This window comes from Eublepharis macularius, chromosome 1, assembly GCF_028583425.1.
Source record: "Eublepharis macularius isolate TG4126 chromosome 1, MPM_Emac_v1.0, whole genome shotgun sequence".
Taxonomy (NCBI): Eukaryota; Metazoa; Chordata; class Lepidosauria; order Squamata; family Eublepharidae; genus Eublepharis; species Eublepharis macularius.
The window spans coordinates 200,760,430-200,776,661 of record NC_072790.1 but is presented as its reverse complement, the minus strand read 5'-3'; the positions used below and the strand labels follow the sequence as shown (position 1 = coordinate 200,776,661).

General features: G+C 40.5%; 1 protein-coding gene across 3 annotated transcripts in view; it reads left to right on the top strand.

Annotated features, from left to right (window-relative positions):
* SRBD1 (S1 RNA binding domain 1) overlaps nt 1–16,232 on the top strand; it is a 194,881-nt gene that overhangs the window by 13,385 nt on the left and 165,264 nt on the right. For all 3 annotated transcript variants that reach the window (XM_054996788.1, XM_054996779.1, XM_054996794.1), the window contains exons 8-11: nt 2,816–2,912; nt 4,076–4,211; nt 13,059–13,162; nt 15,226–15,333. In XM_054996788.1, the coding sequence (XP_054852763.1) occupies nt 2,816–2,912; nt 4,076–4,211; nt 13,059–13,162; nt 15,226–15,333 (445 nt within the window). The remainder of the gene's footprint in view (nt 1–2,815; nt 2,913–4,075; nt 4,212–13,058; nt 13,163–15,225; nt 15,334–16,232) is intronic.

Below are 16,232 nucleotides of genomic sequence, written 5' to 3'. Positions count from 1 at the left end.
GTTTGATAGAATCAAATAACATTGACAATTCCTTTTTCAAAAAGCAGCTGTCAAAGCTGACTTTCAATTGACTAGTTGATTTTACAAACCAACACTTTCTAAAAAAGAAAATGTTTGGTTGTACAATTTTATAGGACAAGTTTTTGTACATGGAGTTGTGCTTTAAAACTGTTTTGTATGACTTGCTACTTTCCTAATAGTGTAATAATTGTGATAACATGGACTGAATTTAGGGATAATTCACAAAAACAGTTTGGGTCCTCTATTCCTTGCCTAGCAAAGTTTATGGACAATTTTTTTTATTGTTACTGAGTGTCTTCTAAAGTGGGTTGAGACTTGCAGCTTCTGTTAAGACATATTATCTCATTGTAGAGGCTCTTTAATAAAATGAGCAGCTGAGAGTGGTAGGTGTTGGAGGGGCTATGGCTCAGTGGTAAAACTCCTGCTTTGCATGCATAAAAATTCCCAGGTTTAATCTCTGGCCTCTCTAGTTAAAAGGAGCAGGCAGCAGGTGATGAGAGAGACCACCACCTGGTCCCCTGGAGAGCCATTTCCAGTCAGACTGTGCAATATGGACCTAATAGACAAAGAGACTAACTCTGTATGAGGCAGCTTCGTGTGTATGTGTGATACAGCAAGAGGTTGATTGCCCTTAGAAAAGGAACAAAAAATTATCATTCAAATAAAATGCTTGATTTTGAGTTAGATCACAAATATTGTATATCTGTTTATGTGTCTGTTACTGTATTTATAGATTAATCTGTAGGGGGCAATGTTCAACAATAAAATGCCTTGATCTCTATATGACTCTTGCTGGAACAGTATTCTTTTCTATTTCATTTTTAGAGAGGTTTTTCTGTTAAAGATACAGTATTGAATATTTTATTGAAGCAAGTTCTAAGTGTGTACCTATTAAGTGTGGTACAAATGTCTAGCAAATTCATTATATTTAAATGGCTTAAAATGTTTAGTTTGAAATAATTGGAAATTTATTTTTATTTGTTTAGTTATTTCATTTACACCCCTGCTTTCTCTCCAATGGGGACCCAAAGCAACTTATATCCTTCTACTCGCCTCCATTTTATCCTCAATCCACTGTAGATTAGGCTGAGAGTGTGTGACTGGCCCAGGGTCACTCAGCAGCTTTCCATGGAAGAGTGAGGATTTCATCCTGAATCTCCCAGATGCTATGTCCCAACTGTAAGGGCATAACAACTCTAAGAGGAAAAGGGCTATGGAACATTGGTTTCTGTTATTAGTTAGCAGTAGAGGTGGGCACAAACTGGGAAAATATCAAACTGTGTGGTTCGTGGTTCGTTGCATTTCATAACGAACTTTCATGAATTTGCCCTGGTTCGCAAACTGGCTTGTTTGATTCATGAAAACATCACTTCTAGGGCAGCAGAAGTTCACTTCCGGGGCTGCAGAAAACCCATCCCCCTGTTGCCTAGGAAACTGATTGATCGGTGCCAGGCTGTCTGCAGTGACAAACCAAAAAACGAACTGAATGAACCAGCCTAAAGTTTGTGGCGGTTCATCAGAAATGGGCTCTGATGAACTCCCGGTTTGCGAACCACGAACTGGCCCAGTTTGTGATGAATTTTGGTTTGTATTTTGGTTCGTGCCCACCTCTAGTTAGCAGCATGATGGTTCTTTATTGGCTAGGTCTGCTATAAAGATTTTGCATGATAAAGAGGATAACATTTCCTATATACTGACTTCTGTTTCTACTTCCCATTCTGCTGATTTCAGAGCTCTGTAGCCTACAGTTCTGAATTTGGACATTACAGCTTGTGTCACTGGCTTTGTTCCTACATTGGTTTCTAATTAGGCTAAAGTTGCTAGTAATGAAGAGTTAATTGTTGGATAATGTTACCTTTTTAATGCCTTGGACTATGGTAAGCCACACTGTTACCCAAGTAGGCAGTCTCCTAATTAGTTGGGGGAAATTAGCTTTAAGGAGACAAGGTTAGATGGGGTAACTGGGATTCTTCACCAATATTTACAGGGCTTTTACCTGTAAGAGAACTCTCAAAATAAACCAGCCAGATGTTCAGCTGGAAAGGTTTTTATTACAAGAGAAATAAAAGGGCAAAGATACAGTCACACACAGAACACATACGAGACTAACTAAGAGGAGAGAGGAGAAAGTACTTTCGAGGAAGACTATAATTACTATTCGTGAAGATGGAGGTGTGCGTGTATGCGCGCGCTCACACACATACTCACTCTCTGGTGGCTAGGACTCCAGATATAGGGCAAAATGCTTCCTGGGGCAAGCTGGCATATTTGCTCCCCAGGACAATAACTTGACGGGTTTTCCAGAGGTGGGTAGTAAGTGTACATAGTGCTTGATGACATTGTGAGTACTAGATAGGAAAAGCTACTAAGTTTGGTGAATAGTGTTAGGTGGTGCTTAATTAGGGAAAATGGGTGAGGGAAAGTGAGGCCAAGCATGGATGAGATTAGTCAGGAGTTCCTTGGGAGACCCATTGTCCTAAATTAAGCGTCTCTCCAGGGCATGGAGGGGCCATTAGTCAGTCAGCTGTTCTGACTCCCTTCTAAAATATTTTCCCAGGCTCTTACCTAGCTGGCATCCACTTTTTGTCTTTTTAGGCCAGGCAGTGCCTTGCACTTCTGATACATGAGGGAGGGTTTTTATGGTTTCAGATCTATAAATTGTCCTTCAGTGGGAGGAGGTGTCTGACTGCTAACAGCACTTTTAGTTACCTTGAGGATTCTGTGGAGGATGTGTTGGTGGGTTATAAATTTTAATACTGGTAAATGAATGCAGTTGTCAACTGTTTTCTTTGAGGGCTCTCTAATATTGAGGAAGTTAAATCTGGAGTTCAACACATCTTGGCTGACATGGTTGCTAAAGATAAAGATACGTTGGACTTCATCAGAGCCTTGTAAGTGTCTTTGTTACAGGTCATGACTTTTGTTTTGCATATTTTGTGAGTTAACTTTTGTCTCTTCTTCCTGTGCATGCTGAAGGGGCTTGGCCGGGCACTGATGCTAGGAGAACGTTACTGGAGTTCTGCTGTTTATTGAGGTTAGGTTTTATAAACTCCATAGAAGGACTGAGTGAGCTCCCAAAATCAGCCTGATTAAAGAAGTACAGTACAATTAATATATTTGCCTTTCAGTTGTTTGATCTAATGTTCAGCTGAGATTTAAATGGAACTTCAAGTATAACATGCTTCTCCCTTTCCTGTTGCTTGTTTCCTCCTCCTGCTTTCTTGCCCACTATGAAGAGACATACCCTCCATGCCCTAAAGGGCAAATCAGTCCACTTCTTGTTCTGATTACTGCACTTTCCCCCCTTTCTCTTTATCCTGATACATACACTATACACTTTTACGTGTACGTGTTTCAGTGCCTGTGGGGCTGCCACTGAAAATGGTATCTCTGTGGTAAGTTCTCCAGCTCCTTCCATACCCTTTGTCCACAGTCCTGGCTGTGCCATAACTCTCAGCACATGATAGAATAAGGGATAAGAACATACAAAGAGCCTTGGTGGATCAAAGCAGTACTCCATCTAGTCCATCATACTGTTTCACAGAATGGCCAGCCAGTTGCCCTGGAGGGGTCAGAATCTCAGGGTCAAAGGCTTGACCCTATCTTTGTGAGCTAGCCATGCCTTTAAAAAGAGATAGGGAAATACTGGGTTTTAAGTTACAAGCTTGTTTGTAGGTGGCGTTAATCCTGTATGGGGCCTTGGTCAACAGAAAACATGCAGGTGGTCCAATAACTGGAGTCCATTCTGGTGAAGTGCTAAGCAAAAAAGGCTGAACAACAGAGCATGCTCAGTAACACAGAAGCGCTTGGCTCCAAGAATGGGCACAGCTGGGAAGCAAATCCAAGCATAGGCTACCTGGCTTCTTCCTGTGATGCTGATGTACTATAAGAATGCCTTTTTAATTCTGTAATTTTTTGTGATGTTGTTTATAACACAATATGCAGTTGTTAAAACCATCAATTCATTTGTGTTTCATCTAGATGAGGGTTAATAATGCAGTTATTCCAAGTATATGAAAGAAAACACACTTTTTTCCTATTTATTTATATATAGATGCCAAAAAAGATACGTTTGCATTCAGTCATCTTTATCAAAAGCGACCTCCAAAAATGCCAACGAGAAAGACATCAACAAATTTCATCTATACCAGAATTTTTCTTGCAATATAAAGAACATTCAACATCACCAGGTATGTGTATATATGGTGTAAGAAAATAGAAAATGTATTTCTTGATATATTTTTCAATTGTTAAAGATAACAAAAATTTCTTGTTTTCTTGGAAAGGTAATTTAAATTTTTGTTTTGATTGGAATTTGCATAGGCATGTGTGGAAAATTCCCTGTTATTTCTAAAGTTGCCAAATGCCTGAAGAAAAAAAATATTCTGTCCCTTTAATAGAGGAATATTATTTACCAAGTGCCTTGAAAAGCTTCAGTTGTCTATTTCCACATACTTAATCTCTAGTGGACAGGACATTTTCCTCCAGGCCTGTTGGCTGTGGTTTTTATTTCCATAGATACTTCTGTCTAACCCAAAAGTAATATGATGTGTTTGTGACACTTATCCATAATAATAATAGTAGTGGGTATGCAATTAGTATGAGGGTAGAATTTTCCAAATTATTATGTATATTAGATCCTTGCGTGATTTTACACTGTTGTGCATCTAACAGCACAGAGACTTAACTCCATTGTATTGAAAAAGAAAAAATAGAGGCACGCAAAAATAAATATGGAAATCGTCTCTCTCTCTCTCCCTCCCCTCCCCCTATTTTTTTTACTGGCTTCCTTTTTTAAAAGGATAGTGGTCTGTTGCTCATCATCATGCCTGATTTGCACCAGTCAGTGACCAATTTATTGTTGTGCTGGGTGTGCCAATTGGCTTCTCATCACTGATCCATATTCAAAGCTCTGACTCAACAGCTTTCTGTTGTACGTGGTGGAAGACTATTGTGCATCCTTCTGTGATCTCCAAAAGGCTTAGTTGCTCAATATCTAGGAAAAGAGAGCATCAGTTTTTCTTTTTTCTGAATCTGCAGTTACTGTTCAGAATTGGGCGCCTCTATTTGGGAGGTATATCTGATACTCTGAACACGCCATGACTGAAAGAGAATATCTAGGAGCAGGATTCCCTCCCCCCTCTGTTATCTTCAGCCTAGCCAAGACTCCATGCAGAGAAAGCAGTGTGTGGAAGGGCTCCCTACTTTGTGGCAACGCAGCGGATTGTACTGCAATGCAGTTGTGTCACAGCGGAACCCTCTGGAGGCTAGTTGCCTCAAAGTATTTCTCATATTTGTCTCCTTCTCTAAATGGCACGGGCAAGGATAATTCCAGATTGTCCAAACATCTGTGCAGTAGGTTCAGCTGAGAGGTTGTGACTCGTCCAAGTCTTCCAGTCGTGCTTTGTTACTGAGTGGATGTTTGAACCCAAGTCCACTACATCTGCACATTCCTGCATGCGAGGTTATGCCTATTTTGAATAGTTTCTACTGTGGTATGGGTGGAAGAGCAGGCCTGCTAATGCTTCCTAGGGAGGAATGGGTTTGAGATAAATGAGGTGTCATCTCTTGTATACAAGGGGAAAATTGTTCACAGGGCAGCAGGACTGAGGTCAGTAACCTGAGGGAAAGATTTGTGGCTGCGAGCCTTCCCTCCATTGATACCAGGGCACATGCCTCAATTTTTTTAGAACAGGAGCTGAGGAAGGAAGAAGGATGCATTTCATAATTTCCTCCTGAGAAGAATGAGAGTTCTGTATTACTTGTCTTTTCTCTCCCTGCATCCTTCACTTTGAACTGTGCCCTGAGCCCTGCTTTGCTCAATTTTATTTCACAGCTTTCTAAATCCTACCTCAGACTTCTTGTCCAATGTCAGGTTTCTTGTGTCAACTGCTGCTTTGCTAAATGGCTCGGAGAACATCCACATGATCAGAGAATGCTCTGAGCTACTTGGCATTAAACCTGTCAGTTGAAATTGGTCTGACATAGTGAGAAAAGGTTGATATTGTCGTTAAAGGTGACCTGGAAGGTGGTAGTTTTTTTTAATTGCATGCTTTAGTGTGTATTCAAAGTATCAAGATGAAAAATGATATTTTAGTGTGTGTTTTTAAATGATACTTTGTTTAGGAGTTTTTAAAAGGTGTTCTGTAATTTGCAAGCATCTTACTCCAAATGAGACCTGCTGAATTTCATGGATTACCTCTGAACTCTAAATACTCACCACAGATATAATGTTGTCCAACTCTTAACCCAACTTAAGAGTTTGGGTGCTCCCTGTGAGGGCCCCCCTTCCAAATTTTCCTTCTCTTGCCTTTTTGGTGTTAACCATGGTATTAGATGAGTCTGCACTGGGTTCACCAGATCTCCACTGAATGAAGGATTTCCATCAGTGGAGTATGACTTCTCCAACTGCTCAGTCCAAAATGGCCACTCCCTATTTTGCTGCTGAGGGACCAGGGGCAGTATTAAGAGGACCGTTGCAGGAGTGGAGAAATCAGGAAAAATTGGCCTCACCTATGTACAGAAATGATCGGTGAGATCTAACCCAGTCTTTGCAAACTAGTTATAAACTGTCAGGATTACTCACGTTATCATTAACTTCATTGCAGATCCATACTGTGCCATGGCAAACCCTGAAGGAGGAAGGGAGGCCTGAGAGCTAAGCTACAAGTGACGCCTGACACAGGTTGGACACTTGTCAGCTTCCCTCAAGTTTTGATGGGAAATGTAGGCATCCTGGTCTTGCAGCTGTAATGGAGAGCCAAGCTGTAAAACCAGGACGCCTACGTTTCCCATCAAAACTTGAGGTAAGCTGACAAGTGTCCAACCTGTGTTAGGCGTCACTTGTAGCTTGGCTCTGAGAGAGGGGGGGAGCGTATGAGCCTGTGGGGTATGCTAGACCACAGTTAAGACACCTTTTGTCTGCTGTGGGCCATTTTTGCTTTCCTTTGTCATGTAGTCTGCTAAGCAACAAAAAGCCATTTGAGGATTTCATTGCCAACCTTGAATTTCACCTTCCTTCTGAGCTCTCTGGAGTCTTTTCAAATGGACTGTGTGAATATTTGAACAAGCGCTATGATTTGAAACTAACCTATGCACCCAAAATGTATAAACTATTGGCCAGAAGTGAGAGAATTTGTCTTGTTAATAAAAATCAATATATGTACTTCAGCGGTCCTTTCTCCTGCAGCTCCTGATCATATCAGTAAGCTCCACTTCTCTCTGTCTCCCAAATTTTTCATCTCCTTCATCTGACACCCATTCCTACTTTCAATTTCTCTGGCTCCATTCCCTCTTCCAACTTTTCTTTCTTACCATGCTGTATTTATTTTAAATATTTTTTATCCTGCATTTTTGCACGGCAGTCTAGAATAGGGACTGACAAAAATATTTTTTTAAAGAATTTTTTTAAAAATACAGAACACATTAAAATAAGTAAAAAAGTAAGTTTCATTTAAAAACTCTCAGAAAAGTTTTAGCTTTAACAAAGCATAGGTACTAAATTAGTGTCTTTGCATAGCCTGGGAACTTTCATAGCCTGGGAACTACCAGTGAGAAAGCCTTGTCCCTGGTTGCCTTCTACGTAATCTGCAAAGGTAGGGAGTGCCTCTGGCTTCAGTAAGAGACCACAGAAGATGATCAGATAGCCTGCGTTCTTCTTCATGTTCACTCTTTTTCTTGCTTAAACCCCTGTTTCTTCTTCTTTCCCTTTGCCATTCTGTTTGTTCAGCTGCCCTTATAGGATCAGAGCAGTTCAGCCAATGGTGTTTAATATTTGTCAGTTGAGATCAGAGCAGCTAGCCCAAGAAGAGCCAGAAGTGTTTCTGCCTGTCCTGGTACCTATCTCTGAAATCAAGACAACTAATACAATCGCCTGTAGAGATTTTGTCCCTACCTCAGCCACTACAAACTGTTTAACACATGACAGTACAGCCTGGACAGCTGTAGCTGTCCATCTCTGGACTCTTACATTTTTATCCCAGCCTTCTTTCATGGAGCTCGGGGCAGCATACGTGGTTCTCCCCTTTCCATTTTATTTTCTGAATGGCTCCATAATGTAGATTAGCATGAGGGAGAGTGACCGACCCAAGGCCACCTGGTAAGTTTAGTGCAGATTTGAACACAGGTCTACCATTCCTGTAACCACTATACCATACTGTCAATAGCTTTGAAGAAAGAGGAAGAGCTCTTGATGCTTTTTATATTGCATCCCACTTTGGTAGAGTTGCCAGTTTGGTGCATTTTTTAAGTTTAATAAAGCTTCATATTACACCAAAGAAGAACAATACACATAAGCATATGTACATATTCAATTATTAATTTTGACACTCTAAATTCCCTGTGCTTTATTAAAATAATTTACATGAAGTTTCAAATTGAAACCCATTTCCAACTTGTTGCAAAGTTCTAAATTTTACCATCAAATATGTTTCTTCAGCTTTTTCTTTCCATTCTGTAATATTAACTATTTACCTATTTAGCAAAGGTTATTCTAGCAGCCGTAACTGCTAGTATTTTGATATTGACAGGGGATACTTAATACGTTATTCTGTAGAAAAAACTCTGAAGTAAAGAGTACCTCAATGGTGAAACCTTTCTTTAATAATTCCTGTACATTCTGTCAAAACTTGATGGCCCATGGAAAGTACCACAAAAGATGATAAATATCAGCATCTTTATATCCACAAAACCAGCAACACCAAGAGCAAGAGCCATACATTCTTGAAAGCTTTTTAGGTGAATAACATCAATTATTAATCATTTTAAGATTATTTTCTTTAAATTGCAAAGCAACCAAAAGGTTTATCCTTTTGTCATTATAAATTCCCACACTTGATCTGAGATTTTATACATTTAGAATAACTGTTGCTTGGAGGAAACCTGTTTGCCGTTTGCAGCAGGTAACGAGAAATTTAGCAAAAGTTTCATTTGCTGTCATATTTTTAGATCAGGAAAGTGCTGAAATGACATTTCATCAGCTGTATTTCTGTCTGACATGCTCCTTGTAAAGGTGGTGGTCCACGGCCAGTAGGACAACTGGCAGCCGAAAATGTGATCGCAGCTGTGCTTCTCTTAAGGTGAAACTGCTGTGGCAAAAGGGACATTAAGCAAGACCTGCTCCATTCATGGCTGCCTTTGAAATAATTTAACGCTTTGTAGAGGGCACTGAGCATTGGGTTAGATAACTTCCTTTGCATGGCAAACATCCTGGTTCAGTATTTAACATCTTCAGGAAGGGCTCGTTCCTATAATCACAGAGGAGCTGCTGCAAGCTAATGTGGAGAATACTGGATTAAATGAACCAATGGTTTGATTTGCTAGAAGAAAGCTGTTCATATGTAGTTCTTGCCTTGTGTCACTGATATATAGCCTGGGCCCCTCTCCCTCCACCTTCTTCAATTGGCAGGTCCCTAGGTTTAAACCCAAATGTGCTGCTGTCATGGATGGGCAGGGAATTAATGTACAAAAGAGGAATTTCGAATGAAGGAGCTGAACTTTCCTCTGCTGACTGTGGCTTTTCTCTGTCTATCCCCTCCCCACCCCAAGCACTTTTCTTCAGCTAGGACTCTGATACTGGAAGTGACCCCCCCCCCCCAAGATAAAAGTCCATCTGCCTGCAGCCCTCTGCCGAAGGAGTTTTCTCTTGGGTGTGTGTGTGTGTGTTTCTTCCAGCCTGTTGGTCAGTCACAGGTCGTTCAGTTCTCATCATCCACACATTGTTTTGTTTTTTTAATGTGTATCTTCTGCTACTTAGGCACTAAGGAAGGATCTTGATGCCTTTGTGCATGTTGCCCTATACAGTGGCATGTACAAAGTGCATAAATAAATAAAAATAGTCATTATGGGAGCAATATTCTTTATTTATTTACTTCCCACGTTCCCCCCCAAGGAGACCTAAAGTAGCTTACATTGTTCTCTCTTCTTCCATTTTATCCTCACAACAACTCTATGAGGTAGGTTCAGCTGGCAGTATGTGAATTGCCCAAGGTCACCCAGCAGGTTTCCAAGACAAAGTGGGGATTCAAACCTTGGTGTCCCAGATCCTAGTCCAGCACTCTAACCATTACATCACACAGGCTCAGTAGGCAGAAGGAAGAAGTTTTGGTCAAGAAGGAAGCCTTGTCTGGACTTGCATGTGACAAAATAATGTGGCCCAGAGGAGGAAGATGTGTTAGGTCAACCTTTTGATTAATGGGATGGTCTCTTTCTGACCCTCAAATTTATAGAGTTTTATATGTCTGCCAAGATAAGTTTGAATTATACTGATCACGCAACTTATAGTAGAAATATACCCTGAAACTGAGTAGTTCTTCTCCAACAAGCTAGGAACTTTAAAATAGGATGCTTTTGATAGAAATCCTGTGAGTTGAGAGGAGTGTCACTTTAAACTATATCTGATGAAGCCTGCAACATAATTTTGGCTCTTCTGCCAGATTGATGTTTAGCTTTTGCCTCCCTTGTCAGAAGAAACATGAAAGCATTGGCTTTATTAATAAACGTGCATCCTCTTTAATTCCTGCATGAAAATATTTGCTTTGGCATTCCAGGTACCTGATGCTATAATATTTCACTTGTAATTTTTAATATTCTCTTTGTTGTTCAATGATATGTCAGGCCTGGTATGTCAAGAGACACAGGAAAGCTGAGGAATATAAATTGGTGCAATGTCCTCGGGTCGTTTTTAGACCATTGTGTTTAACATATGTGACATGTCTGAGTTAGCTAGTGATTGAATTAGAGTTCATGATTGACACGGAAAGCTTGCTTGTGACAGTGCTGAGGGCCTATAGCATACATCAACATGTGCAGCGACACTAGAATGTCAACATTTAACAGCTTTTAAATGGTTTCTGCATGTCTAATGTTTGAGAAATATATGGTTTTGTGAAGTTTTAGGAACGTGTGGGCAACAGCATACATAACAATTGCCTGCTTGTTCTGATCTGGCAGTTAAAACACGGAGTTTGTATTTCATGCATATGGTAATAGAAATGTCAATTAAAGTAAAGATGTAGTGTGTCCCCTCCACTCCCTCCCTCCCAACTTTGAAACTCCTTCCCTCAGGAGTTCTGAATGGCTGCCTCTATGAAGGCCTTCTGGATGGGTTTGAAAGTCTGCTTTTTCTGGAGGACCATTGAGTTACATCAGTAAAAAATCACATGACAGGGAGAGTGGCATTATTGGGAAACTTACTTTTATTGAGTTTTTTTTTACTTTATTTTTAACTGGTTTTTATTGTGTTGTAAACTATCTGCTCCCTTTTCCAGAACAAAATACAGTAAGTGTAATGTCTGTGCTAGCATTTTTATAGCGATAGCTAGTATCAAGCTACAGTTTGTAATCCTGGTTAGAAGTAGGTTTGTGAATGATGGAGAGAGCGTAGAACTATGCAGAGTTCTGGATCTTCCAGTCACCAAGCCATAGTGAGGCCATCAGCCAAGCAATACATCTGCCCATAGTCCCTGTCATCAGTCTATCTTAAATGTGCTGCAACGGTGGTCAAGCCTGTCAGAATGTCTGTCGTATGTGGATGGTAAGGAGATGGAGAATAGGCTTTGAAAAGCTGCCTCTGCGTGTCTTCTGGATGTAGAAGGGGGTCGAGTGCTCTGACTTGGTATATGGCAGTTTCATGCATTCCCTACTGAATCACGTAACCAAATAGCTATTGAAAATGATATTTTTTGGATTTCACTACCTTAGTTTAGTGTCAGTCATGTTTTTTTGTAGAATAGAAATTAAAACATACAGGCATTCTTCTGTCTTGTAGTTAACAATTGCATCGTTGAACAAAAATTCTACCTTACATGGAAAATGTCAGCAATGTCTACATTGTTTTAAAGGGTGAATCCAAAATGTTTTTAGTTTGTCATGAACTTTCCAGGGCATGGAGAAGTGTGGGTGGAAAGAAAACCCCCACAAGCTGAACTTTAACAAATTAAATTGATCAGCTTTGTTGTCATACTTTTTTTTGCCTTGTGGAGGCTTTAAATCAGGCTTTGTTTTCATTTCATCTAAGGAACACTCATTTTGGCATCTTTTTCTTCAGTATTTTGTGTGGTAGATACATGCGTCTGTCACACAAAATATTAAACAACAACAACATTTGATTTGTATACCACCCTTCAGGACTACTATGTAAGATAGCAAAGTTAAATACTGGGTATTTAACACATATAAAAATAATAGGTATTAATTACCATATAAAAACAAGTCAAAACTCAGCATTGTGTATTTGTACAGTGCTGAAAAATTAAAGCTCTGCAGTCTGATAAAAGTTGCTTTCCGTAATTTGAATACCATATGCAAAATGTGCAGATTTGCATAATTCAGCATTCCTCCCCCAATTTCTGCTAATCATGAAAAGAGATAAAATCTGCACCCCAGCTGTTGAAAATATTGTTCAGCTTTCTCCCTGGGTTCTTAGATTTCTTCCAACACATGTTCAAACAAATCATAAGACAGGCAAATTTTTTGACCGAAATTCCAAAAAACCTGCAAAATCTGCCTTTGAAGTTGTTGGTATACGAGCAAACAACAACGGAAGGGGAGCAGCAAGAGTTCTATTTTGCCAAACATACTGAAAGCAAGCTGAGTCCCAGGGGTGCTACCAGAGCCTTGGGGGTTCACTTTGGACCCAGCTGGTGAGGATGTAGGTCTAGGAGGCAGTGACAGGCATGAATCTTCACCTTTTGTGCTGCCAGACCATGTAAGCTGTCCAGCCCCTCAGGATTTTGCCTCCCTTGCTTGAACGGAGAACTGACCTTGTATGCTGACCAAAGTGATCTTGCATACCACTGTCAGCAGGTTCTCAAGAAGCTGAAGTCTGTGCCAATTACCACTACTTGCATTATTTTCTGTGCTCCTACCAAATCATACCATACTAACATGTATTGTACATGTACATGTACTAACATGTACCTTACCAACCAACAAGCAGTAGAACTGGTATGACTTTGAAGAAGTTTACTGGCTTAAGTTTTGATTTTTCTTGGTGCTTTGAGTGTCATATGTGTGTTTCCTTTAATATTTGTGTTTAGATTCTAGCCATTAACCGAGGGGAGAATCTGAAAATCCTGACAGTGAAGATCAACATTCCTGATGGGGTGAAGAATGAATTCTGTAGATGGTGTGTAAATGAAAGGTCGGTATAGGAGACATACGGGCAGGCATGGAAGTATTGAAAATAAGTAGCTTAGTTGGAGATACATTTCATTTGCACACGCTGGATGATGCACTTCCAATCCTCTTTATAGATCATTTGGAACGGATTTTTTTGTGTGCGGAACAAAAAATCCACCTCAAAAGATTGATAAAGTGCATTGAAATGCATTATCCAACGTGTGTGGAATCCGCCAACAATGTCCTTCTGCTCTGTACATTGGACAAACCAGCCACCTCTACGCAAAAGAATAAATGGACACAAATCTGACATTAGAAATGGCAACGTCCAGAAACCAGTTGGAGAACACTTCAGTCTACCAGGACATTCCATCAAAGACTTAAAGGTCACTGTAGTTCAACAGAAACCTTTCAAAAACAAAATCCAACGGGAGGCTGCTGAATTGGAAATCATATGCAAATTTGACACTGTCAAGCTGGGACTGAATAGGGACTATGAATGGTTATCTCATTATCACAGGTAACTGATTTCCTTTACAGAGGCGGGGTCAGGGGGAGTCCAGTGGCACCTGGCGTGAGCTTTCGAGGACCACAGTACTCTTTGTCAGATGCATCTGGCGGGGAGGACTGTGGTTATCAAAGGCTTGTGCTGCAGTGGAATTGGATAGTCTAGATGGTGCTGCTGAACTCTTTTTGATTTTGCTACTACAGACTAACACGGCAAACTCCTTTGAACCTTTACACAAGCAAACTGATCCCCACACCAAAAGGAGCTGTCTGTATCTCCATATCAAAGGAGTTGTTTACATCCCCCCTCTCCTCCTCCCCTCTCCCCTCCCCTCCCCTCTCCTCTATATTTGACCAGTTTCCTTCTGCCCTCCATGCATCTGACGAAGAGAACGTGATTCTCAAAAGCTTATGCTACAATAAAATTGGTTAGTCTTAAAGGTGCTACTGGACTCTTTTTTATTTCGCCACAGAAATGAATCTCCAATTATACAGTAAGGAAAACTGATCAAATATGTTGCATGTTTGGTGCTGGCTGTCATCGTATGTGCTTATGTTGGTGTTGGACTTTTACCCTTTAAACATTGCATTCCAGCGTGTGCGTTTCAATATGGGGAATCTTTGTCAAGACCAGAGTAGTAGTAATAATTTATTATTTATTTAATGCACTCTGTCAATATTCTTTACAACAGTTCTGTAAGACAGATCAATCAATATTAGGGTCATATTGGGACTGTGGCACTGTGTTCTCCAGCTCTTCTTCCTCCTGTAGTTTTCCCCATGCAAATCACATTCCTGCTGGTATTTGGCCTGTGAGAGGAAAACATACCAGTACCCATTAATTAGATATGAGTGAGGGAGGGGGCAATCTAGATATAGAAAGCAGCAAGAAGGGGAATGAGTTAACCACTTTCTTCCCAGTACTTCTGTCCCAAACCACCCACAGTCCTCTGTGGCTGCCATTAATTTGGAGGGGAAAATACCATGGGCAATCCTGTCACAAATATCCTGCCATCTTGTCTAGTGATTGTCTCCTGTGGAAGGGAGAGAGGAGCCGAAGCTGACAGAAGAAATAACTTTATTCAAACCACCAAGTGACTCTGTTGCTGAAGTGGCAATTGGTGATTGCCTTATTCACAGGTCCTGTCCTTTGCCTGTGCTCTGTAACAATAATAGTTCTCTGGTTTGTGTTAATTTTTTTGTTTTGAATTTTTTATTATACTGTTGATACTATTATACTGTTGATACTGTACAGCAATTTCTGTACGCCCATTGTTTCTATGGACTAAGTAAGTTCATGACTGTAATTGCTTGAGATGTTAGGTAAAATTTGTTGAGTATTTTGTGATTTCATCCTCTATTTGCCTGTGTTATGAGACCTTATTAACTATTTAGTACATTCTGAGCAGAAGATGGTTCACAGTGTTCAAATTATTAAAGGTCCTGGCAAAGAAGGTATTTACAGTATACATTCTAAATGAATTTTTCTGTTTTTTGTTGATAAAGTGGCAGGTTTTGGATAGGTCATTATTTATGATATTGCCAAATGATTTCATTTTAAAACATTTTGGTGTACAGGTGGAGACCAAAGGCCTATGCAAATCCTGAGTTAATGGAGTTGCTGCGTTATTCAGTAGAAGACTCATACAAACGCCTTATTTATCCTCTGCTCTGCAGAGAATTCAGGTAAAGCCATACATCTTAACAAGTTCAGTCTAACATGCTGGTCCAATAGGCCACAGACCTCTCACTTGGCTGTGGAGGCAAAGTGGAGCTGATGTCTCCTTGGGCGTGGGTGCTTTAAGCCCCCCTTTCAAGTGACACCTGTCTGCAAGACTTATCCTTGATCTGGAGGGACCTTCAGAGCAGTGGTCTTTGAGCCTCAAGGGGCTACTATAGGGAAGAAATGTACCCCTCCACCTCCTCATGTGGGAATGTGTATGTATGTTGAAAATCACCCATTGTCAATGGGTTCTCAGAGAAATGAACAGGTACCTTCCTTGCAACTGTGAGATAGTCCAAATAATATTGTCTGCTGATGTCTTTTTGTTTTCCAACCTCAGAGATGCGGCCATTTCTTCTAGATAATGGAGATGTCAGAGATCCAGTTTGGTGTAGTAGTTAAGAGTGTGAGACTCTAATCTGGAGAACCGGGTTTGATTCCCCACTCCTCCACTTGAAGCCAGCTGGGTGACCGTGGGTCAGTCAGAGCTCTCGCAGCTCCACCCACCTCACAGGGTGATTGTTGTGAGGATAATAATAACATACTTTGTAAACTGCTCTGAGTGGGTGTTAAGTTGTCCTGAAGGATGGTATATAAATCAAATGTTGTTGTTTCTGTTATTATTATTATGCCTTTGGGGTTCTATGCTTTTGTTAGCTGTAGAATGCATCAGAAAGCGCTGGTGAAAAGCACTGTGCTGTGGAGGACCTCCTCCTTTAAGCAGACATAGAGAGGTAGATGTATCCAACAGGATGGATTAAGTAATTAGTCCTTTTCATGACTGGGGAGGATGGACTGGTGGTCTGATCCAGCCGGGCTTTTCTTTAAGCTCACCCAATTTAGGAATTATTGCTCTAAAGTA